The sequence below is a fragment of the Podarcis gaigeae genome (assembly GCF_964106915.1).
Source record: "Podarcis gaigeae genome assembly, chromosome: 9".
Lineage (NCBI taxonomy): Eukaryota > Metazoa > Chordata > Lepidosauria > Squamata > Lacertidae > Podarcis > Podarcis gaigeae.
In genome coordinates, this window is record NC_139685.1 from 1815876 (window position 1) to 1841213 (window position 25338).

The 25338-nt window shown below is 43.3% G+C and overlaps 3 protein-coding genes across 6 annotated transcripts in view; all 3 read left to right on the top strand.

Moving 5' to 3' along the window:
• Positions 1–25338, top strand: part of TSPAN3 (tetraspanin 3) — a 939276-nt gene that overhangs the window by 136654 nt on the left and 777284 nt on the right. The window lies entirely within an intron of this gene.
• The window catches only part of SCAPER (S-phase cyclin A associated protein in the ER), a 220411-nt gene that overhangs the window by 28137 nt on the left and 166936 nt on the right, over positions 1–25338 (top strand). For all 4 annotated transcript variants that reach the window (XM_083698190.1, XM_083698191.1, XM_083698192.1 and 1 more), the window contains 3 exons: positions 13833–13933; positions 19322–19438; positions 20229–20389. In XM_083698190.1, coding sequence (XP_083554316.1) covers positions 13833–13933; positions 19322–19438; positions 20229–20389 — 379 coding nt within the window. The remainder of the gene's footprint in view (positions 1–13832; positions 13934–19321; positions 19439–20228; positions 20390–25338) is intronic.
• Positions 6675–25338, top strand: part of ETFA (electron transfer flavoprotein subunit alpha) — a 284709-nt gene continuing 266045 nt past the window's right edge. The window contains exon 1 of the mRNA XM_083698442.1: positions 6675–6679. The gene's annotated coding sequence lies outside the window, so the exon portion shown is untranslated. The remainder of the gene's footprint in view (positions 6680–25338) is intronic.

Here is a 25338-nt window from a genome sequence, read left to right on the forward strand (position 1 = left end):
GCCCGGTCTTATTCAACATCTTTATCAACGACTTGGATGATGGACTCAAGGGCATCCTGATCAAATTTGCAGATGACACCAAACTGGGAGGGGTGGCTAACACCCCAGAGGACAGGATCACACTTCAAAACGACCTTGACAGATTAGAGAACTGGGCCAAGACGAATTTTAACAGGGAGAAATGTAAAGTATTGCACTTGGGGGGAAAAAATGAGAGGCACAAATACAAGATGGGTGACACCTGGCTTGAGAGCAGTACATGTGAAAAGGATCTAGGAGTCTTGGTTGACCCCAAACCTGACATGAGCCAATAGTGTGACGTGGCAGCTAAAAAAGCCAATGCAATTCTGGGCTGCATCAATAGGAGTATAGCATCTAGATCAAGGGAAGTAATAGTGCCACTGTATTCTGCTCTGGTCAGACCTCACCTGGAGTACTGTGTCCAGTTCTGGGCACCACAGTTCAAGAAGGACACTGACAAACTGGAACGTGTCCAGAGGAGGGCAACCAAAATGGTCAAAGGCCTGGAAACGATGCCTTATGAGGAACGGCTAAGGGAGCTGGGCATGTTTAGCCTGGAGAAGAGGAGGTTAAGGGGTGATATGATAGCCATGTTCAAATATATCAAAGGATGTCACATAGAGGAGGGAGAAAGGTTGTTTTCTGCTGCTCCAGAGAAGTGGACACGGAGCAATGGATCCAAACTACAAGAAAGAAGATTCCACCTAAACATTAGGAAGAACTTCCTGACAGTCAGAGCTGTTTGACAGTGGAATTTGCTGCCAAGGAGTGTGGTGGAGTCTCCTTCTTTGGAGGTCTTTAAGCAGAGGCTTGACAACCATATGTCAGGAGTGCTCTGATGGTGTTTCCTGCTTGGCAGGGGGTTGGACTCGATGGCCCTTGTGGTCTCTTCCAACTCTGATTCAATGATTCCTTCCACTCCTCCCTAGACAAAGAGAGGGAGAAGGAAGAAGCAGGAGCCTCAATTCCTGGCTTGGGTGAGGATGGATCGTGGAGGAGTGAGACACTGAAGGGGAACCCCCCCCCATCCAGAGCCTGGCAGGTGGTTCTTTAGGTGCCAGGAGGGGCAGGGCAGATGAGCCACAGGGAAGCAGCTGGAGGGGGAAGGCAGAGCCGCAATGAAGCAATCAGAGAGGAAAGGCTGGGAAAGAAGCAGCCAGCCAATCTCACTTTGGGGGAGGCAAAACGGCGTTTGGAAGGCAGCAGCCAGCAATCACCAATACACAGGGACAGGACCTCTCAAATTGCTCGCAATTATACCACCTCCTGGAGTTTTGAAGGCTGTTTGCAATGTATTGCCAGATCAAATAAACTGAAACAGTTATCGCAATGTGGGCTGCTTCAAACCGGTCTTGAATTATGTATTGGTACATTGCACAGGCCTACAAATAAAGTTAAATATTTCCTCCTCATACATTATTCCGTAGTTTGGGGCTTTATTTAAGGTTTGAAGGAACAGAACAGAAATAGCAGTGTGTGATGTGCACCCAATTCTCCAGATGTTTGCTCATTAGTAAGTTCCACTCAGTTCTGCTTACTCCCAAGTAAGCATGCGTAGGGGATTTGTGCTCATTTCAGCATTGGCCATGGCTGATGGAAGAGGGAATGGAGTCATCTCAATCTCACCTGCTCTCCATCAAGGGGTCCAGAATTTGGTGTTTCCAAAGGTCTGAATTGCACTGCTTTGGGAGAAGTAGACACTTTGTTCTCTTTTGTTTCCCTCCCCCTTCGTTTTGAAAAGTCTTAACTGTTTTTGTTCCAAAAGGGCGTCCGGAAGGAGGGCTGATGTGTCAAATATTTGGAGGCAACAAACATGTAGAGATAGAAAAGAAGAAAGGAAAAATGTGTGGACTGCTTCACATATTACTTTTTAAACAGGAATATGCAAAACATGTTTGTGTACCTGTGAAAACTTCACATGTGCATGTGGCAATCCATATTTATAGACACCAGTCTTAACAGTTTGGGGAACCAGACCTATCTGCTGCTCTCTGAATCATATACAGTGGTACCTCGAGTTAAGTACTTAATTCGTTCCGGAGGTCCGTTCTTAACCTGAAACTGTTCTTAACCTGAAGCACCACTTTAGCCGCCGGAGCACAATTTCTGTTCTCATCCTGAAGCAAAGTTCTTAACCCAAGGTACTATTTCTGGGTTGGAGGAGTCTGTAACCTGAAGCGTATGTAACCTGAAGCATATGTAACCCGAGGTACCACTGTACCCACAACCGCCAAGTTCACATTTTAAAGTAAGCCAGGATTCATAATCCAACAACAAACCATGTTTTAAGGCATACTAAAAATCCTGACTCATTAGGAGAGGAACAAACTCCTGGGTTCAGATATCACAGGCATGCCAAGCTCAATGGTGGCTTACTGGGTTTGTTTTTCCTCCTCATTCCACAGGAGGAGTGAAGCAGGAGCGATCAAGATGGGTGCCCCAACAGCCTTAGATTGTTGTTATGTGTAAATGCATCCAATACATGGGCGTGGCCAAGGGGGCAGGGAGGGGCAGCTGTCTCCCCCCAAATCAATAAAAAATCAATAAAAATACATAGCAACTGAGGTTCTGCCACCCCTAACAAAAATCTTGACTATGCTTATGATCCAATGTGAAGTGCACATGTGCTGTCATATAAGTGTGTGAAAGGGGCCCAATTTCCCCTTGCAAATAGTACTTGTAATAATATTTTCCCCTTTGCAAATAGTATGTCAGCATTTAGGTTTTCATCCCTGTAAGGAAAGATGGAGAGCCAAGCGCATAAATTTACTTGAAGTCCGTTTGAGGCTTCTCAGTATACTATAAATTGTTACTGAATGAAAATAATGATACAAAATCTCTTTAAACTGTTAATTGTTTTTAATTTTTCTACTGCAACTGAAGGATTTTATCATTTTTTTAAAAGTAATATCAGAAAGGACAATTGTATGTTCATCTGTGGAATATTTGGTCAAGTTTGTTTGCATTTTTGGAATTTGAAATGATATTTATTCAAACACAACAAGTAATATTTATTATATTACTAAAGCAATTTGTTGCCTTCCTAAAAGAAAACCCCCTGCATTCATTTTAAATGAAGAAAGAGTAATCATTACATTTCAGTCTTTACATAATAGGAATTGGAATGTCTGTGTGCAGTGCAATGAGGGAGTGGGCCAGATTATTGATTTACAGTGTTGTTGAGGATAATGTTTATTGTATTTGAATGAGACAGGGCTCTGGTGACTGTTTGCGGTTGAAACTGCAGACAGAAGGGTTGTGGTGGAGATGCAAACAGGCTTGTGAGAAAATCAGCTGTTGGTAATCTCTCCAAGCTTTGGAGTTTGCCTTAAGGACAGTTGTATTTTACAGCTCAAACCTATGCACATTTACTTGGAAGTAAGTGTTGTGCTCAGTGGGACTTGCTTTCTTGTGTTTAGGGTTGTAATCACAGTAGCTCTTCTTAAGCTGCAATATGCACATGCCATTTTTTCATGGTTTGGAATACAGGAACAAATAGTTAAAGCAGGCTTTCTCCAGCAGTTGTGTGTTTTGGCGACTAATGAAATGAAGTCTGCAAATTTTCCAGGGAAAAGCAAATATATATGGTGGAGATATGTCATTGAAATCCATGGAATTTCCAAGTATGTTCAAAGTTGCATTCTGGATTTATCAAGGTTTTGAGGAGTTTGATCCATTTTCATTTAAAGGAGCTTTATTTCTGTGCAGTGATTATCCTAACCAGATAATTCTAATTACAGGTAGGTAGCTGTGTTGGTCTGCCGTAGTCAAAACAAAATAAAGAAATTCCTTCCAGTAGCACCTTAGAGACCAACTAAGTTAGTTATTGGTATGAGCTTTCGTGTGCATGCACACTTCTTCAGATGCACTGAAACAGAAGTCGCCAGACCCTTATATATAGCAAGAGGGTGGGGATCAACCATTCCCACCACCTCTGAATAATACCCCTCCTCACCCTCTCACTATATATAAGGGTCTGGTGACTTCTATTTCAGTGCATCTGAAGAAGTGTGCATGCACACGAAAGCTCATACCAATAACTAACTTAGTTGGTCTCTAAGGTGCTACTGGAAGGAATTTCTTTATTAGGATAATTCTAAGTGTCTGATTACACTGGGCAACAATTTTTTACTTTTTAAAAGTTGTCTAGATTTCTACAACTGATTTAGGGTATTTTTGCACTGCTGAATCAGGAAATGGCATCCGTTTCTCTCCATCAGGTCAGGTTCACTGTAAACTGAATGCTGGGCATTGATAAAGGTAAGTACACGTAAATTGCATGTTGCTTCACCATTTTTCAAATTTCAGGGCTTGAACTTCCCTTTCTTGGAACTCCTGGAATGCTCAGCGGCAGGGAGGTCTCTCTTCAGAGTCCAACAGTAGTCAGCCATCATGGCTGCGTCCCAGCGACCCTGATACCTGGTCTCCATCTCTTTCATGTCCTGATGGAATCTCTCCCCCTGCTCGTCATTCATTGAACCCAGCTTCTCAGGAAACCGGTCCATATGTGAAAATAGGTAGTGCATCTTGACGCCCAGGTTTCTGAAAGCAGTCAGCATGTTGTTGACAAGTTCTGCATAGTTTCTGGCCTTATTGTTGCCAAGAAAGTTCTTCACTACCAGAACAAATGCCTTCCATGCTTCCAGTTCCACTTCGTTCATTGACTTTCCGAACTCTGGATCTCTGAGGAGCTGACGGATCTGAGGACCATCAAAAATGCAAGCTTTCAACTTCTCCAAGGTCAATCCTGGAAAGGCCTGGCACAAGCAAGTGAAGCAGTCACCATCCTTGTCCAGAGCCTTGGTGAACTGCTTGATTAAGCCGAGCTTGATGTGCAGCAGTGGGAAGAGTATTTTGTCTCTGTCCACCAGAGGGTCGTTGATGACGTTCCTTTTTTTTTTTTTGCAAGGCACCAATTCCTCCCGCACAGGCCAGTCCTTCTTCGTGTAATGCTGAGCACAGTCCCTACTATCCCACATGCACAGAAGACATGGGCACTTGGTGAAGCCAGACTGTTGTCCCAACAAAAAGTTCACCATCTTCAGGTCAACACAAATAAACCACTTATGCTGATCATAACCAATTTTCTCCAGCACATACTTCACCGCTTCATAGTTCTCCTTCAGGGTACTCGAGTGAGCCAGGGGTATAGAGGTAAACTGGTTGCCGTTGTATAGTAGAACACATTTCAGTGATCGCTTGCTGCTGTCAATGAACAGTCTCCAATCTTTGGGTTCGTACTGTGGCACTCCAAGCTTGAGCAGAAGCTGCACAATATCTGCACAGTACACCAAGTCCTTCTCTTCCGAGAAAAAACGGAGGTACTATTGATGCCTGTTGTGGAAGAAGCTGATGCGAGCACTGTCAGAGAGGAGGTTTTTTTCCTTCAATCTGGATGCCAACAGTTCGGCAGAGTCCTTTGACAAGCTGAGGTCGCAAACTAGATCATTCAACTTCTTTTGGGAAAATGGATGTGGAGCATCATCTTCAAGAACCACTTCTTCTTCTTCATGTCCTTCAATACTGGAGGCATCTTCGTCACTAATGTCAGGAAGTTCTCCAAAGATATGCACTGGAATTTCATCAAAATGAGCTACAGGACGACGTGCTGATTGAAGATCAGCATACTTGAGGCTGCTCTGGTTCTTTCTGTTGATCCCAGCTGCACCAATTTATGGAAGATTTCAAGGTTTTATGACATCAAACTGATCCCTTTTTGACATAATCACCCAGAACTATCGGACCTGAATACTTCTTGTCATTAAAATAATCATTTCCAATCAAAACAATTATTCGACCTGGCATTTTACCCCCACCAACTTCTTCTAAAATGCTCCACACAAGCGTACATGTGAACAAAAATGTAAAAAAAGACATAGCCATAGCTCAAAAACTTGACCTGATTGAGCAAAACCAATGTGATTTTTGGATTCAGCGCATCAGATTCGTCCTAAATCAACTGAAAAAACGCAGACAACAACTTTGTTGTTGACCAGTGTTATAGATATTAATGAAGGATGTGGGTTGAAATAGTGCCTTCTTTACCTCAAGAGGAGGGGCCATATTTGGTGAGAGAGCACTTTGCTTGCCTTCAGACGGTTCCAAATCCAATCTTAATAGCTAGATGATGGGAAAGGATGAGTCTTACTCCAAGACTCTGGAACACTGCTGCCAGAGTAGACCACAGGTGAGCAACCTGTGGCCTTAAGGCTTCATGTGACCCTTGACCCAAATGTCATGAGAGTGGCAAGGATGGGGAAGCCGGTATTATCCCTCCTTGGTCCGCAGCCCCCAACAGATTACACCCAAGGAATTGCAGCCCCTGACAGGAAAAGGGGCTCCACTCTGGAAAGGACAAGACTAAGACAGATGGGCTACTAATCTGACATGTAAGGCAGTGTTGTATGAACTGGCAGCAGTTCTAAATCTAAGCCGTTACGGATGTAATTCTGCTAGAGTTGCACATGTACAGGGCTGGCAATGGTCACAAGAAGAGCCCTTCTGGATTAGGCCAAAGTCCCATCTAGTCCAGCTTCCTCTTCTCACTGTGGCCAACCAGATGCATAAGGGGAGCCTGCATGCAGGACTCAGTTGCAGCCGCATTCTCCCCCTATGTGAATCCCAGCACTCATATTCAGAGGTTCCTTGCTTCCAGCAGGGGTGGTAGAACATAGGCAATAGGCTTCATGTTCTATGCACTTTCCCCAACCTTTTCTCAAAAAGATACAGCTCCATAGTCTCTGTTCTGAATACTGTAACCAGTACAGTTGTACCTCGGGTTACATACGCTTCAGGTTACAGACTCCGCTAACCCAGAAATAGTACCTCGGGTTAAGAACTTTGCTTCAGGATGAGAACAGAAATCGTGCTCCGGCAGCGCGGCAGCAGCAGGAGGCCCCATTAGCTAAAGTGATGCTTCAGGTTAAGAACAGTTTCACGTTAAGAACAGACCTCCGGAATGAATTAAGTACTTAACCCAAGGTACTACTGTATTCCAAGTGTGTCTTTACCATAGATATAGTGTCATTATGGTATTGTCAGTGTGGGGCTCAGCCCCTTTCCTAATTATTCCTAGCACGGCATTCACCTTTTTCACAGCTACTGCACTCTTAAAGTCAACATTTCAGTCACCTGTGTTTCAGATTCCATTTAGCATCTGTTCTATTTTTTAAAATTGCCTCAATGTGCAGCAGTGTACATTTGCTAACATTGAATTGCATTTGCTTTTACTGTCTGTTAACCAATTTTGAAGAGAGTATTTTGGAGTGCCTTCAATCCCTTTTTGTTTTAACCACCTTGAACAATTTGGTAGCATAATCAAATTTGGCTAGCACACTGTTCACCTCTAACTCTAGATGATTAATGGACAAATTTAAAAGCACAAGTCCTAATACTAATCTGTGGAAGAAATCCACTTTCTATCAGTGGGGAAACTGCCCCTTTATTCCTACTCTCTGCATCCTGTTTTTTAGCTAGTTACTGATGCATATGAGGACCTCTCCTCTTATTTCATGACTTCTAAACTTATTCAGGAGCCTTTGGTGAGTTATTCCTAGACACCAGCATTGCTTTTTCAGTGCTAGCCCACACAGAACTGAATGAATGAATATTTCACTATAGAGACAAGAATCAAATTACTAAGTTCTCAGGGGATCTGGGCTTTCTCTCGCTATCCAACCTCCATAGACTTAAACAGGAATTGTTGTGTACAGAGTTGCAGCCTTGTTACAGTCTTGTTTCTTCTCCTGCATTTGTTGAGGTGTCCGAGGCAGATGAGTGGGATAGGGAGACAAAATACATGAGATTTGTTCAGGGCTTCCCCCAAGTTACTTTACATTGGTGGCATTCCACATCAATGCTCTTTTTAGCAGTTGACATTTTTGGTTTTTTCCCCTTAAATGTGGCTTAAATTAAGTCTCTAGCAGTTTTACAGAGCAATCATACATATTTTATAAACTACGCAGAAGCCATACAAGAGAAACTAGCAAATGGAGGTATTCTACTCAAGTGGATAGCGGGTTGGGCTGTGGTCTAAACCACTGAGCCTCTTGGGCTTGCTGATCAAAAGGTCGGCAGTTCGAATCCCTGCAACGGGGTGAGCTCCCATTGCTCTGTCCCAGCTCTTGCTAACCTAGCAGTTCGAAAGCATGCCAGTGCAAGTAGATTAATAGGTGGGAAGGTAAACGGCGTCTCTGTGCACTCTGCGGTGGGAAGGTAAACGGCGTCTCTGTGCACTCTGGTTTCCGTCACAATGTTCCGTTGTGCTGGAAGCAGTTTAGTCCTGCTGGCCACATGACCCAGAAAAGCTGTCTGCGGACAAATGCCAGCTCCCTCGGCCTGAAGCGAGATGAGCGCCACAACCCCATAATTGCCTTTGACTGGACTTAACTGTCCAGGGGTCCTTTACCGTTTCCGTTACCTTTACCTTTTAATCTGTAGAACTGTTTTGAAAATACTGTATGAAACTTTGAAGCTTAAGAATCAGACTCACAGAATCGTAGAATTGTAAGGGATCTACAGAGTAATCTAGTCCAACCCCCTGCAATACAGAAAGCTCAACTAAAGCATCTGTGATAGATGGCCATCCAATCTCTGCTTAAAAACTCCCAAGGAAGGAGAGTCCACCACCTTCCGAGGGAGTCCCTTCTACTATTAAACAGCTCTTTCGCCCAGAAAGCTCTTCCTGATGTTTAGTCAGAATCTCCTTTCTTATGACTTCAACAGGACCTTCCCTCTGGAGCAGGACAAAGCCAGATTGCTCCATCTTCCATGTGACAGCGCATTAGATATTGAAGATGGCTAACATATCATAGACTTGTAGAGTTGGAATGGACCCCAAGGGACATCTAGTCCAACCCCTTACAATGCAGGAATCCTAGCTCAAGCATCCAGGACAGGTGGCCATCCAGCCTCTATTCAAAAACCTCCAAGGAAGGAGAGTCCACCACCTCCCAAGGAAAACCATTCCACTGTTGACCAGCTCATACTGTCAGAAAGTTCTTCCTGGTGCTTAGTCTGAATCTACTTTCTTGTAACTTCAAGCCAAGTTCGAGTTCTATCCCCCAGAGCAAGAGAAAACCATCTTGCTCCCTCTTCCATGTGACCGACCTTGAGATATTTGAAAATGGCTATCATATCTGGGTATGGCTAAACATTCCCAGCTCCATCAACCAATCCTCAGAAGGCTTGGTTTCCCGACCCTTGATCATATTGGTCACACGTTGCAGCTTGTCAACATCTGTCTAATTTGTGGTGCCCAGAATTGGACACAGTATTCCAGGTGTGGTCTGACCAAGGCAGAATAGAGTGGTACTATATTTTCCCTTGATCTGGACACTATACAGTGGTACCTCTGGTTGCGAATGGGATCCATTCCGGAGGCCCGTTCGCAACATGAAAAGCCCGCAACCTGAAGTACCATATCTGCGCAGGGGTGCGGCGCAATTTGGTCTTGTGCACATGCGCGATTTAGCACTTATGCGTGAGTGGCGAAACCCGGAAGTAACCCTTTCCGGTACTTCCGGGTTGCCGCGGGATGCAACCTGAAAAAACATCATGAAGCAAACATAACATGAGGTAGTTCTGTACTTCTGTTGATGCAGCCTAGAATAGCATTAGCTTCCCCCCCCCCTGCTACATCACACTGTTGACACATATTAAGCTTGTGGTCCACTGAGACCCCTAGATCCTTTTCACATGGATTGCTAATAGGCAGGTGTCCCCCTTCTTATATTTGTGTATTTGTTCTTTCTGCCTAAGTGCAGAACTAGGGTTGCCATATTTTGAAGAGCAAAAAAGAGGACACATTTGGTGACTTCCACTTTTAACCATGGGTCAGTATGATGACTCTGTCCATGAAAAGGAGGGTGTGTCCTGGAAAAAGAGGCATATGGCAACCTTATAATGTGGAGTTTTACTCATGCCGCAGAACTTTCCTTACCCTGGTCTGGTCGCCCAACCCTCCATCTGGCATGGCCACAAGGAAAGGTCCTAAACCTTTTCTTCCTTTGTAAACTAACTGCAGCTTACAGACGTATTCATCCGGTCAAACTGTGGTTTATGAAGCTGGCTTGTTTTCTTAGCTAAGATTAAGCACACTTTAGGTTGAGCATTACACTAAGCTGTGATTAATCAGCGATGGTTAATCAAAAGTGAAAGTAGAAGCTTCCAAGTTTCCCTGTGTTCTTGTTGGATGATCTCAAAAGCCCAAAGTTCACCCAGGCTTGTCCTTGTAACATGAAACCATGGTTTAGCTGTTTACTTGGGAGTGAGCCCCATTGAGATCTGTGGGGCTGACTTCTGAGCATATATGCATGGAGTTGTACTGTTAATAGCCAGCTTCATAAATACAACCCCATCTCAGCTCCTATAAATCAAGTTTTCTTCCCCTAAAAATTGCTGTAGGGATGCACTTGCCCTTGAAAAATAATGGGATTTTTAAATGATCATGGCTATAGCACAGAAACAGACTTTCCTTTTTTGTCAGCACCTTTTCAAGTGGTACATATTTCCACTGCTTCAGCACTGTAGGGTATATTTGCTGCACTCATGACTGTGGGTGAACTGGAGAGCTGTATTGATGGCCAAGACCCCAGGGCCCTGTGCGCAAGGATTGTGTGTCAGTAGGACAAAAGGGATGGCGCCAACCATCCTGCTGTGTGCGCCAGTAACTAGAATTAATTACAAACCAATCGAATCCGTTGCAGCCAATTGGTAAACTAATTGGTAATTTTAGCTGTACATCTATATGTAGTTATCTGGGTGCCTGCCTGTAACAACGCTTTCAGAGCCACTTTTGTTCGGCTGCCTCCTGATGGACAAAATGGCCTTCATAGCTTTAGGGAGAAAGATGTGCATCAGTGGATATGGGGCCGCTCCAGCTGCTTGTCTTGTTTGTATTCCCTTGTTCGTAAAACAGGATTCAGATTACAGCTGCATGGTGCTTGCTCTGATAATTTTGGATAACAGCAGAGCTACGCATTTCTTGAAATAGGCTCCTTTCAGCCATTAACTGTAATTTCTGCATGGCAGGCATCTCTTGAAACAAAATGTCATGTTTTCAAGTTAAGTGGCTGTTTAGGAACGGGCAAATCTTCAGGTTGAGAGTTCATTTCTTAGCCATGTTCTCTGGGCATGTTACTTCTTGTGGCCTGCGCTCCCATCTGTGGCCACCTGAAAGAGAAGAAGGCTTGATCTGCCATTGGCAAGGTTGCGACTGGATGCCAGCTCTAATATTTCATTTTGTGGAACATGTCTTACTACCTGCTGACTTGGCACTGCAAACAACTATCTATTGTGTCCTTTCCATTTAAAAAGGAAAAGAAAAAGAAAAAGTTCTTATTAGAACTACTTCTTCCAGCTGATTTAAAGATTTAGTGTATTAATCATCTCTTTTTTAAACAAATAATTGATGCAAATGTACTTTTATTAAAAGAGCTGTTCTGGGTCCACCCTCCTGCTTTGTGCAGTGGCCAGTCAGAGGTCCTCCAGCAAGTGGTGGTAATAGCTCTCCCAGGCAGATTGACACTTCCCCACAGCTGATATTCAGTGGCAAATTTAAGAAGGAAAACACACACCCAAAACCAAGTTTTTTTCTTCATAAAGGAGAGGCAACAACACAACACAGACTGTCAACTTACACTGAAAATACAATCATACTTCCTTCTAAAATTAAATGCGAGTTCACATAAGCACCCCACATGTCAATTTTAACGTAATGGATAGCAGCCATTTGATAGATCCTCCATGAATTTATCTGGTTGCCTTTTAAATTAACATGAAGCTGATCTCCTTTACGCTACTGTCCAGGATTCAGCACCTTTAAATAAAAAGGGAGTTGGAAATCGGATTGTGATGTTGTGGCAATGGATCCCATAAATTTAATTCTATGTACTTTTTTTAGACATGGAAGAGAGGCTGGAAGTGTTTTACAATTTAATAAACAAAAACTGCCACTCAGTTTTTGGCAGGGAAGGCCATCTTTAATAGTCTCTCTTTTTATTCCCTATTACACCATCTTGGCAGAATGGATACAGCTTCTTCAGAATAATGAAGTGTGACCTAGACTCTCAGCACCTCTCTTCATAATTAATCAGCTAAAGAGAGGGTGGCCAGTTGCATGTTACCAACAAAGACTTGCCTCAGCAAAGCAGAGGATAGACGATTACGTTAATTTGCATTAAAACTGCATATAGTAACATATGCATAGACACAAATTTGGAAATAATAGCTATAATTTAAATAGAAATATAGTACATCTCGCCATGGTGGAGATGCCTGCAAACTCTGCTGACCAGGCGCAACTTCGAGGGCCACCAACCCTCCTTCCGTCATGATTTTTTGACATCCCTCAAATAGAGAGTCCCTTCAAATAGAGGACTTTCCTGTGTAGAGCAGAGCACATGGTAACCCTAAGGTGGTGAAATCACCAAATCTCAAGTCAACTGGGCTCACGCTGGCAAAGTAGAAAGGGTGGGGGAAGCATTTTTCCACACCTTTGTTTCTTCTTCCATAGGCCTATAGTTTGGTTTTTCAGATTTTTGTTTCTTTCGAATTTTGCCTCTCATTGCTCTCCATGGAAGAGGAAATTTATATGGTAGCTCCAGGGCTGTTGTACTCCCTCTCCTCTTTGGGAGCCCCCTTTTTTTCCATAGGAAGAAGAACACACACGGATACAAAATGGCACTCTTCAGAATATGAGAATTAGCATAATTCTGGCAGAACTTTTTCTCCTTCTCCCTCTTAATAGTGTAAATTGCAGCCTTTAAATTGAACTTTATTGCCCATAGCAGACCTTCTTGTAGCAAAAATGGGGCTTTCAGTTGGACATTTTTGGTTGTATTTTTGATATAGTGGTATAGCAGTCTGGCTTGCTTGGAGTCTGCTGTTAAGGGAATTCAGTTTTTAAAAAATCATTCCTCTTTTTCTGCTCTGTTGACTTGGGCAAATTAGGTCTCTTAGTATGAACTACTGAATGGATTGCTTAAGCTGGACATAATGATGGTGTCATTGGACACTGTTAATTGACTTATTGAATATATTTTGTATGCATCTAAACTTCATTGTAATGTATTATGGCTATTGTTCTATTATTATTGTTGTTGTTGAACTGTCTTATTTTCTGTACCATTGTCACTGGTTTCAGAGTCAAGGGTGGCTAAACCCATTAATCTTTGGGAAGGGCTCAAGCTCAGTAGTAGAGCACATGAATGCCCAAGGTCCCAGGTCCAATGCGCAGCAGCTCCCAGTAGGGCTGGGAGAAACCCAGTTTGAAACCTTGGAGAACTGCTGTCAGTCCATGGTAACGGTACTGTGCTAGATGGACCAGTATAAGGCAGCTTCCTAGGCTCATAATATGTGAACTTGGCCTTTAAGTATTGAAGTGAGAGCTGGAGTCGGAATCAGCATTGATGAGCATTTGCTAAAGCCCATGCCTGCATAGGGGGCCACTGGTGACCTCTACACCACCACCACGCCAACCAGCCCTGCTGCTGTTGCACCTTCTACTATTCCTTATTGTTGCATCTTCCTGGGACTAACGTGATAAGCTTCACCAACTCCAAAATACTGTCATTGTTCTCTTAATTTCAATAAATGCCTTGTCTCCAAAGGCTGCAAAACAATGGAAATCAGGTATGTTCTGCCAAACTAGATATACCGTAGCTGGTGAAATATTATACAGAATAAGTACTGTTTTAAAAACAGTTTTTTTCCTCATAATTATTTGCTGCTGGGTTGATCCTTGTTTGTTCTATTTCATTTCTGTTCTTGGTTTGTATATGATATGTTCCTTTGATAAATTTATGTTGTAGGAAGTGTTAATGATGCTAGACAACTATGTACGAGATTTCAAGGCTTTGATTGATTGGATACAGCTTCAAGAAAAGCTGGAGAAGGCTGATGCCCAGAGCAGGTAATTGGAAAAATATTTCCATATAACTTTCCACATAACACCGGTCCTAGAGGATCTTTACTGGCTCTAAGTATGTTTCCGAGCACAATTCAAGGTGTTGGTGCTGACCTTTAAAGCCCTAAATAGCCCTTGCCCTGTGCTCCTGAAGGAACATCTTCACCCCCATCATTTAGCCTGGACACGGAGGTCCTCCTCTGAGGGTCTTCTGGTGGTTCCCTCACTGTGGGAAGTGAAGTTACAGGGAACCAGGCAGAGGGCCTTCTTGGCAGTAGCACCCTCCTAATGGAATGCCCTCCCATCAGCTGTCAAGGAAATATAAAAAACAACAACATTTAAAAGACCTCTGAAGGCAGCCCTGATCAGGGAAGTTTTTAATGTTTGACGTTTTATTATGTTTTTTATATTTTGCTGGGAGCCTCCCAGAGTGCTTGGGAAACCCAGCCAGATGGGTGGGGTATAATAATAATAATAATAATAATAATAATAATAGTAGTAGTAGTAGTAGTTGTTGTTGTTTTTATTATGCTTGTTCTCTATATGGCAGGCACTTTGTTTCAGATAGTGTCCCAAATGCTAGCATGTTGTGGCCTAACCAGTTTGGCCATCAGTCTTGTGCACTCCTTTCTCTGTGTGTCCTTCAATTCCCTTCCTCATTTGTAGTAGCTGTAGTTTGAAATCAGGTAAACAATTATTATTGTAAACCATAGTTTGTATCTAAACTAGAATGGGAAGTCATATTTTAACTAGATCTGGAGGCAAGCTGCAGTTTGTTCTCACTAAGTTTGTCTGATCTGAGATTACTGCAAACCTATTGTTACGTTGAACCAGAAGTGAGGGAGATGCAACTCAGTGCAAGTGGGGAAGATGGCGCATAGCACTTCAAGGCACAACCCTGAAACCCAAGCCATGGTTTGGCTGTTATATCTGAACCAAACTCTATGCACAGTTATGGTTAACTGTGGGTTCCTGGTTTATTTTCTTGTTTATGTGAAGTGTGGAGTAAAGGAGCTGTATGCAGATGTATTGTGGTTTGTAAGCCAGGATTGTGTAAACCATTTCTCTCTGGCCATTTTTAACGCTAATGTTACGATGGTTCTGTATAATGGAGTCCTCTGATCTCCACCTGGCCCCTTCCCAAATTCATCTGAGGCTCTTGCTCATGCAACTTCATCTTCTGTATCATGTAGATTCTAGATCAAAATTATTATTCAACAGAAAGAAGCATCAGCCATATGAATGTTTGAATTTGAGAACATCACCTAAAAGAAACATTTCCCCTATATATAGCTATTCCATTCCAGCAGGGTTCAGTTTTAAAGGAGTTTTTCTCATTCATTCATTCATTCAAATTGATGCTATGCCTTGTGTGTGTTTGATTTATATGCTTCTAAAGTTTTAATTAACCATTTGTCTCCTGGCTCAACCAAGGGGATTCAATTAGTTCATGGAGGATAGTTCTGTCAGTTGCCTCTGGCAACATTAGCTGAATGAAACATCCAGATTTCATAATCTTAAACCTCTGAATTCCAGCTGCTGGAGGGGCAAACAACAGGCATCTTCATTGCCTTCATCCTCTGATGATGGTGGTGATGATGATGATGATGATGATGATAATAATAATAATAATAATAATAATAATAATTTATTATTTATACCCTGCCCATCTGGCTGAGCGGCTTCCAATCAAGTGTTAAAAACAATACAGCATTAAATATTAAAAACTTCCCTAGACAGGGCTGCCATCAGATGTCTTTTATAGAGAAGATAGCTGCTTATTTCCTTCACATCTGAAGGGAGGGCGTTCCACAGGGCGGGCGCTACTACTGAGAAGGCCCTCTGTCTGGTTCCCTGTAACCTCACTTCTCGCAATGAGGGAACCGCCAGAAGGCCCTCGGCACTGGATCTCAGTGTCCGGGCTGAACGATGGGGGTGGAGACGCTCCTTCAGGTATACAGGACCAAGGCCGTTTAGGGCTTTAAAGGTCAGCACCAACACTTTGAATTATGCTCGGAAACATACTGGGAGCCAATGCAGATCTCTCAGAACCGGTGTTATGTGGTCCCGGCGGCCACTCCCAGTCACCAGTCTGGCTGCCACATTCTGGATTAATTGCAGTTTCCGGGTCACCTTCAAAGGTAGCTCCACGTAGAGCGCATTGCAGTAGTCCAAGCGGGAGATAACTAGAGCATGCACCACTCTGGCAAGACAGTCCGCAGGCAGGTAGGTTCTCAGCCTGCGTACCAGGTGGAGCTGGTAGGCAGCTGCCCTGGACACAGAATTAACCTGTGCCTCCATGGACAGCTGTGACTCCAAAATGACTCCCAGGCTGCGCACTTGGTCCTTCAGGGGCACAGTTACCCCATTCAGGACCAGGGAGTCCCCCACGCCCACCCGCCCCCTGTCCCCCAAAAACAGTACTTCTGTTTTGTCAGGATTCAACCTCAGTCTGTTAGCTGCCATCCATCCTCCAACCGCCTCCAGGCACTCACACAGGACCTTCACTGCCTTCACTGGTTCTGATTTAAAAGAGAGGTAGAGCTGGGTGTCATCTGCATACTGATGAACACCCAGCCCAAACCCCTTGATGATCTCTCCCAGTGGCTTCATATAGATATTAAAAAGCCAGGGGGAGAGGATGGAACCCTGAGGCACCCCACAAGTGAGAGCCCAGGGGTCATCCCCCAACACCACTTTCTGGACACGACTAAGGAGAAAGGAGCGGAACCACTGTATAACAGTGCTCCCAGCCCCTCTAGACGGTCCAGAAGGATGTTATGGTCGATGGTGTCAAAGGCCACTGAGAGATCCAGCAGAACCAGGAAACAGCTCTCAGGTACCTTTGTCCCTAACCCGCCGGAGATCATCGACCAGCGTGACCAAGGCAGTTTCAGTCCCATGGTGAGGCCTGGAAGGGATCCAAATGGTCCACATCCTCCAGGCATGCTTGGAGTTGTTCAGCAACCACCCGCTCAACCACCTCGCCCAAGAATGGAAGATTTGAGACTGGGCGATAGTTGGTCATAATGGCCAGGTCTAAAGGTGTTTTTTTAAGAAGCGGTTTAATGACCGCCTCTTTCAGCAGATCTGGGAAGGTTCCCTCACAGAGGGAAGCATTCACCACCCTGCAGAGCCCATTGCCCATCCCTTCCCGGCTTGCTTTTATTAGCCAGGATGGACAATGATCAAGAAGTCAGGTGGTTGGTTTCACTTGTCCAAGCAGCCTGTCCACATCCTCGGAGGTAACAGATTGAAATTGATCCCATATAACATGACTAGACAATACTCTAGCACTCTCCCGCCCCGGCCCTGCTCCCACGGTAGAGTCTACCTCCTTCCGAATCTGAGCGACTTTATCTGCAAAAAACTTTGCAAAGCATTGCAGGAGATCTTGGGGTCCCTACCTGGCCCCGATGACGAAGGTGGTTCCGATAGATTACGAACCACCTGAAAGAGTCTCCTGCTGCTGTTTTCTGCAGATGCAATAGAAGCGGCAAAGAAAGTCCTCTTCGCTGTTGCCATTGCCACTTGGTAGGCTCGACGTTGAGCTCTAACCCGTGTCTGATTCAGAGTGAGTTTTCCGCCACCGGCGCTCTAGCCGTCTCAACGATTGTTTCATCCCCCTCAGCTCCGGGGAAAACCACGGGGCTCTCCGGGCTCCATGCAATTGGAGAGGGCACTTCGGAGCCAGACAGTCAATATCCCTGGTTAACTCCGTATTCCAGCGGGCCACCAGGGAATCAGCTGAAAGGCCATCAATATGGGATAAAACATCACCTACCACTCCCTGGAAACCATTTGGATCCATTAAGTGGTGGGGGCGGACCATCCAAATCGGTCCCCCCTCCCTGCAGAGGGGAAGGGTCGCGGAGAAGTCCAGTTGCACCAGGAAGTGATCTGACCATGGCACTTCTTTTGTTTCACTTTTATTTAATGTCAGATCACCAACATCCATAGAGGTGAACACCAGGTCCAAGGCATGTCCGCGGCTATGAGTTGAGCCAAACTTATTCAGGGACAGCCCCATGGAGGCCATGTTTCCCATGAAGTCCTAAGCGGCCCCTTGTAAGGCTGTGTTGGCATGGATGTTAAAATCCCCTAGGACAACCAAGCTAGGTGTCTCCAGGAGAACATCTGCCATGACCTGAAGCAGCTTGGGCAGGGAATCCTTGGTGTAGCGGGGAGGTTGGTACACCAGAAGGAATCCTGTACTGCCCCCTATTGCCCAACTTCCAGACCATGCACTCAGAAAACTGGGTCTTCCCAATAGGACGCCTGGTGCAAACTAATGACTTCCTAAAAATCACTGCAACCCCCCCTCCCCGCCCAATGACCTGGGTTGTCGTGTGTAAGAGAAAAGTGGTGGACAAGCAGCAGCAAGGACAGGCCCATCTGCTTCCTCCAACCAGGTCTCTGTCACATGCCAGGTCAAATCCTCCATCCACAATCAGGTTGTGGATGGCAGTGGTCTTATGAATCATTGACCTGGCATTGCACAGCAACACTTTCAGGCCATGTGGGTTTCCCCTGCTGATTCCAGTATCCTTCCGGTCAGGACCAGACCCGGAGGCAGGGATAGTCCTCAGACAACAACTAAACCTGCCTCCTCAGTAATGACATGGTCTGGTCTTAGCATAGCTCCTCCTCCTGCCCATGATCACTGAGATTGGTTGTCCTGGTGCTTCTGCCCCTGTGGAACCCGCCACAGCCATTCTGTTAGCTGAGGCCCACTCCCAGGCAGCCCTGACTCTTTCCCCTTAAAAAGCAAAATACAGACTTTACAATGGCCTAAGAAAATAGTAAAAGCAAAACAAAGCCAAAAACAATTATACTAAAATAAACCTAATCCCCACCCCACTCAACATTTATCCAACCCCAAACAAAAATAAAATAAAATAAAAATACATAAATAAAAACCATCGTTCACAGTGGTACAACAAAGTAAAAACGCTTTTAAAACATTTTAAAATATGTAAAAACATTTTCGACATTTGCTGCAGCAGTAGCAGCAGTATCAGTGTCCTGAGGCCTCGCTGGAGCCTCTTAAAGCTGTGCTGGTGGTGAGTGTGGGCTCTTCCCCAACACCCACGATGGGCTTTCCCACAAGCATCTGGCTTTTACTGCTCTAAGCAAGAGTGTGGATTAGACAGACCGAATCATAGAATAGAAAGGGACCACGAGGCTCATCTAGCCCACCCCTGAACTCTCCATATGTGGCAATTATCAGGGATAAACTCATGCACCAAGGAGGGTGTCTGAGAGCACTTCCATGGAGACCACTAGAAGCAGTCTGCAGGCCTTGCATTGTGCACTTTTACAGCATCCAACATTGTGGCTTTAACTGCAAACCAGTGCCTAGTTTTTACTTAGTATTCCACGTTGAACTTGCAGGCCTACTTCACTAGCATGGGAAGTAAAGAAGATGTCTCCAGGACGTCATGTAATTCCAAGCCCATCAACTGACAGAATAAGTGTAACATCAAACGCTCGAAGAAGTCTGAACTTTGGGTATGGAAACTGAAACACTTTCCTATTTCAAGAGTGAAAACAGAGATGTTTTGAAAAGATCTGTTCATTGGCATAGATTTCTCACTGTAGCTTTTATTACTAAACTTAACTTGCATCAGCTTTCTATTTTTCGCTTCCTGCTTAGCTACTATGTTCCAATCATTGTTGGGCTGTTTGTGTCCCCCCCCCCCCAAATAATGGAATGATTGTTGTTGTAGTTGTTGCTTTGCAAACCTTACAGTTCCTCTGAGCATTCTCTCAGCATTCACCATATGTGTTTGCTATGAGAGGGAATCATTACAATTAAAAATAAATATCACTGTCTTCATCCACATCTAAACTCATGCTAGAGCCTTTGGGGATGCAAGTTCCAAATGTGAAATTTGCTCCAGTGTAAGAAATAGAGGAAGTTTGCCTCTCTTTGCTGTCATTTTGCTGTGGAGAACTAGATGGAAAGAGGCAACACAAGTGAAAGCATACATACTTTTGTCAAAGCTCAACATTTAGTTTTGCCATGTTTCTAGACCATTTCCCACAAACGTATTCTATATGGATCCCACTTTGATAAAATCAACCTATTTGGGTAGAATAGTCATGTGACTGCATCTTTATATGTTCAGGTTTTAAATTAGTGGTGTTGAGTAGTGCAATCACGGTTAATTTTTGTGCTTTGGATAATTAATGATTAGGTTCCATGAGGAACTGAAAAAGTGAGAGACGAAGAATACATGGAAGGTATCAATCTGTCCTTAATGAAAATGCTAGATGTGTGACTTTTTTCTTTGCCTAGGACACCATCTGCAACAGTGACTTCTAATCGTCTGGCTCCAGTGGGAGTAAGTTGGGCAGACAAAGTGAAAGCAAACCATATAGCAACGGTTACCAGTTCAGAGATGGCAACAGCACAAAAATGCATACCAACACCAGTGCAGAAAACTTCACGGAGAAATGGCAAGTGTCTATAAGTGACCTGATTAGTAATGTACCTTATGGTCGTGTGCATACATTTATATGCATGTGCACTTGAGGCAAAGATGCATCCATAGCAAGATGCGACTTCTTAGGTATTTAACTTCTAGAGCGGTGGTCTCCAAACTTTTCACCCTCATGAACCACTTGATAGTTGCAGATAGTCTTGGTGGACCATTTAATGATTTTACTGCCAGACATAACAATTGCAGTGCACTGTGCTAGATTCTCTATGATTCTTAATTGTATTTTTATTGCTGCTTTTATTTCTTTCATTGTATTAGCATTTTGAAGTTGGAAATGTTAAAATTGTGGTTCAATAATTGTTGTAATATATATAAATGAGAAAATATATATATTTCATAGAATTCAAATAATAATACATTAAAGAAGCATTAAAATTACAATTAAATATTTAATTTGAGCATGCCACAGACATCCTCGCACCACATTTTGGGAACCCCTGTTTTAGAGATACTGTGGAAGCTGACAAACCTGGAGAAATGACAGCTTTAGAAACTCATGCTAACAAGTGCTGTTAAGTGCTATTTTCTTATTGATTTTATGCTGCTCCATAATGGCTTTAGGCCGTTTGTGTGTTATTTAAGTCCAGCCTTCCAGGTGTTTTGCACTTCAGCTCTCATTAGCCCCAACATGAAATCATAGATTGGTGAAGACTAGTTTAGTATTGATGATTTTTATTATTAGTTTAGTTTGTATTTATCCATTTTGTTTCATTTTTTCCAAAAATAATTTCAGTCACTGGAAAAACTGGGTTAATTGGTCAGTGTAGACAAAGATCATACATAAACTAGACACTGTCCAAATACAAAAATGGAAATAGTGATTTATCAGGGACAGGTGCAAGAAAATACAAGGCTGGCCCTGTAAGAAGCAACAGTTGGAGCTGCATTGCTCAGTGTTTGTGCCAAGAGTTACTGTTTATGTTTATCCATTAAAAACTAAGCATTTCTTTTGTTTGGACAAGTTAAAAAGATATAGCTTAATAATCCATCTGACTATTTCAGAAGGGTAGGCTTGTTAGTTTGTTTTTGCTGTAAGAGTCTTAAAAGACTCACAGATTTATTGTGGCATGAACGCTGGTGCGTGCAATTTTGTGCCACAATAAATCTGTTCGTTTTTAAGGTGCCACAAGCTTCCTTGCTCTTTTCATTGCTGACTACTAACCTAAATGTAAAGAATTAGAAGAGTATTAAGGGTTTTTGTTCTTACGTAATTAAAAAGTACTGGATTTGTTCCCCCTTTGTTTTAAAATTCTCATAGACTCTTTATACTTCATCATTGGCATCAGGGACCACTATTAAAAAAACAACCCAAAAAGTATTGAGTTTCACAAGTTTAGACAAGTGACCCCACAAGAGCAGCGTTTGGCTAATATTTTCAAGAAAAAGCCAATAGGTAGACCATGTGCCTGTAGAGACACAAGTTTAAAAGAGATAATGGATAACACGTTGTTTGAGTACAGGTGGAATCCTATCTAGCTGTAGTTTCTCTTGCTTTAAAAGTTTCTCTGGATTTTGTACTGAGAGCCTGGAGTTCCATAACAGGTTAATTCCTTATTTGTGTTCTATTAGTGATCTAATAATTCAATATCTACTCAGTAGTAATTCTATTGATATTAATATGAACACTCTACATACAGGGTGGAAAACGTGGTTCTCTGGGTGCTATTGGATAAAAAATAAAAATGTAGCACCATTCATTTAAAAAAGTCATTCATTTAAGTAATCTTAAAAGTACTACTTAAATTTTAACAACAGTGAACCAAATATTGATTGAGTGATTTATTCATTATATTTCTATGCCGCTTTTCATTCAAATGAATCACAAAGCAGCTTACAAACAATAAATAATAACAGCAAGCTAGAACATGGGTTTTGAGATTTGAACATCAGAACCTCTTGGCTGGGATCAGAAGCCATTGGGTAGTGTTTGCACATGCATCCAGGCAGCTCATTCCTTAGCTCACACTTCTCTCTGAGGAGGGACTTCATTAATCAGGAAGCAGGGCACAGGAGTCACACTGGACCTCAGAAAATCCTCACATGAACAGAAGGCAGCAGTTTAGGATTTAGGAGCAATATAGAATTCACTGAGATATAGACTGTTTGGAACCAACTCATTTTGAGAACCTGTGTATTTAACTCTTATTGAATTAGGGGTCCTGCCCTTGTGTGGACCTGTTCCCTATCCATAATAGGACTTGTCCTCTTATTCCTCTCTATTCCTGGACTCCTAAGCTTACTCAGGAATCTTTGTAGAAATACTTTTGAAAGTCCAAGGAAACCTCTGTCTGATGCTTGTTGACACTCAAAGAACTCTACTAAGGTAGTGAGAGAGCACTTGCCCTAGGTGGTCAAGTTGGTTGAGAGTTATTTGTTCTACCTCCAACTCCTATTAGAGTGGACTGAAGTGCAAGAAATGAGTCTGTTTCCCTTTTGCAATTACCAGTGACATTTGCTGGCTGCTGGTAAGGTTGTGATTTTTTGTAGCCCTGAAACAGGTCCTTTAGATCAGGGTAGCCAATGTTGTATCCTCCAGATGTTAAACTCCACCTGTCCTCAGCCCCACCAGTAGTCAGGGCTGTGGAGAGTGAGTCCACAATATCTGGTGAGCACCATGCTGGCTATCTTTGTTCTAGTAAAATATTTCAATGAGTGTGAGCTAACTAATGGTAGAGGACAACATTCAGTGTGACAGATCTCTTTGAAAAAGATGTTTTAATATCAGGAACCGACAGCTTACCATAGTGCAAAGGGGCCTTTTTCTCACTAGTCTTGTTAATAGGGTTGCAGGACAGTTCTTCCAGATGCAGTGATGTTGGAGGCATAACGCCTAAGTGGCTTTGGGAGGTGGGGTGGTGGGGGCTTACAATAACAGATGGTTTGTCACTTCAGTGTAATACAAGAAGAAGCCGAGAGTGGGAAGCTCAGATGTGACTAGAGAATTGTCAGAATACCCCAATGAATTATTCATTGACAAAACTGGGCATGTAACACAATCCAGCTTGTGATACTCAGTGTGGGCTTGCCCATAAAGTGCCCCACACTTAACTAAAACAAAAACCTTCTCCTTTCTAGTTTCAGTTTGTGGTCTTAGTATGGAGACTCCCATCCAACCTCAAAGTGTGTGTCTGGTATTAAGGGCACCAACTGCACACCCTGTTAAGTCATGTAATGTAAAGCACCATTTTTAAAAGGCATATTTCCTATTTATGCTGCCCTCCAGATGTTGTGAACTGCAGTTCCCATCAGCCCTGACCATTGACCATGCTAACTGCAGATGATGGGTGTTGCAATCCAACAATGCCTGGAGGGCACTGGGTTGTTGTTTTTTAATCTGAGAACTGCATTGTAAACTCGAAATGATAGCTATGTCCCAGGCTGCTGTTGGCGGGCCCTGCATGCTGGTTTCTCTCATCCATCTGTTTAGCCACTGTGATAACTGGATGCTAGACTAGATGGGCCATTGACTTTACTTGAAGTACAATAATGTAAGTGTACCTAGCCCTGGATCAAGATGGATCTGCCTTCCTTGAGGGTGCGTGATTCTTTGCTCCAGTGACAACTGTGCTTGGCTTGGCAGTGGAGGGAGGCCCTCTGGGGTGGAATTGGAGGAGGGAAGCAGACCTTCTGCCTCACTGTCCCTTGAGTCTCCTCTTTCTCTGCCGCTTTACGGACTGTGCCCCGTGGTGGTTCAACAGCCTACTCCTCTCCGTCTTCTTGGTGTTCCGTCCCTCTCTCTGAAGCAGAGCCTGGACCATGACACAGCTCCATCTTTATCAGGATAGAGTCCAGAGGGGCCCTGGTTCCATCTTTCCCGATAGCCTCTGTTTTTAGAAGGCTACCCTGGACATGATTTGGTTAAAAAGAGGGTGGGAAGTCAGGGCTTGGGGTTGTCATTAAAGGCAGCTCCTTTATCCCCTCAATTTGGTGACTGCTCTTTACTACGTCTCTTAATTCTTCCTTAAGGCGAATCTTTTCCTCTTTGCCCTTCCCATCTGCCCCCATGTTTGAGCAGCTTGCTACAGATAATATTTCTTCTCAGTGTTTTTTGACTTGACTTTGCATCTTTTTGTGGTCATGAGGAGCCTTGAGAAAACTTAGTGTACAGTAATGATTATATAACTCAAACTCTATATGTTATAATAGCCTTTGCTTGCAAATCGGGATGACAATCTTTTTATCAGTTTCCTGTGTGTGATTTGTTATTCTGCCTGAATAGCTATTCTTTATAGATCCTTCTCATTTCTTATTGAAATGCTTCTTTAAAACCTTTCAGATATAAAAGTAGCATTAACAAATATTCATAATTAACATCTTGCTTTCTTTAGGTACTAAATTTTGATTCGAATTTGCCTCCTGTGACCATTTTTCTTTTATTGTTTTTATATTTTATAACTTTCTAATGTTTGTGTTGGCAGTATCCTTGCCTAATGGATGAGTTCCAGTTTTTAAACAGCATTTCTTTTTAAATAGTGCTTTATACTCTTTAAAGTCCCCTCCACCCCAGGTCACACAAACCATGCTCGCCCTAAAGAGTAAAATTCCCCTGGAGATAAAGATTTGTTTGTAATCTGAGTAGAGTAAAACCCATGTTACTTTACACTCCAGTATTGTTTTCTTTTAAATTTAATTTAAGCCAGCTTCTCTTGGTGCATTTAGAATTGCTAAATCATTTCCCCCCTTTAATGTGCAGTGCTCAGAATCACACATTGCCTCCTATTAAGTTAGACCAAGGGCCAAATCCAGCCCAAGCCTGTCTACCTCAGGGTAGCCAACGTGGTGCCCCCACGTGCAGCTCCAGCCAGAATGGCCAAGGGTCAGGGTGATGGGAGTTTTTGTTCAGCAGCAGCTGGAATGCACCACTCTGGAAGCAGATCTCCAGTGTCTCTGGCGTGGAAAGATCTT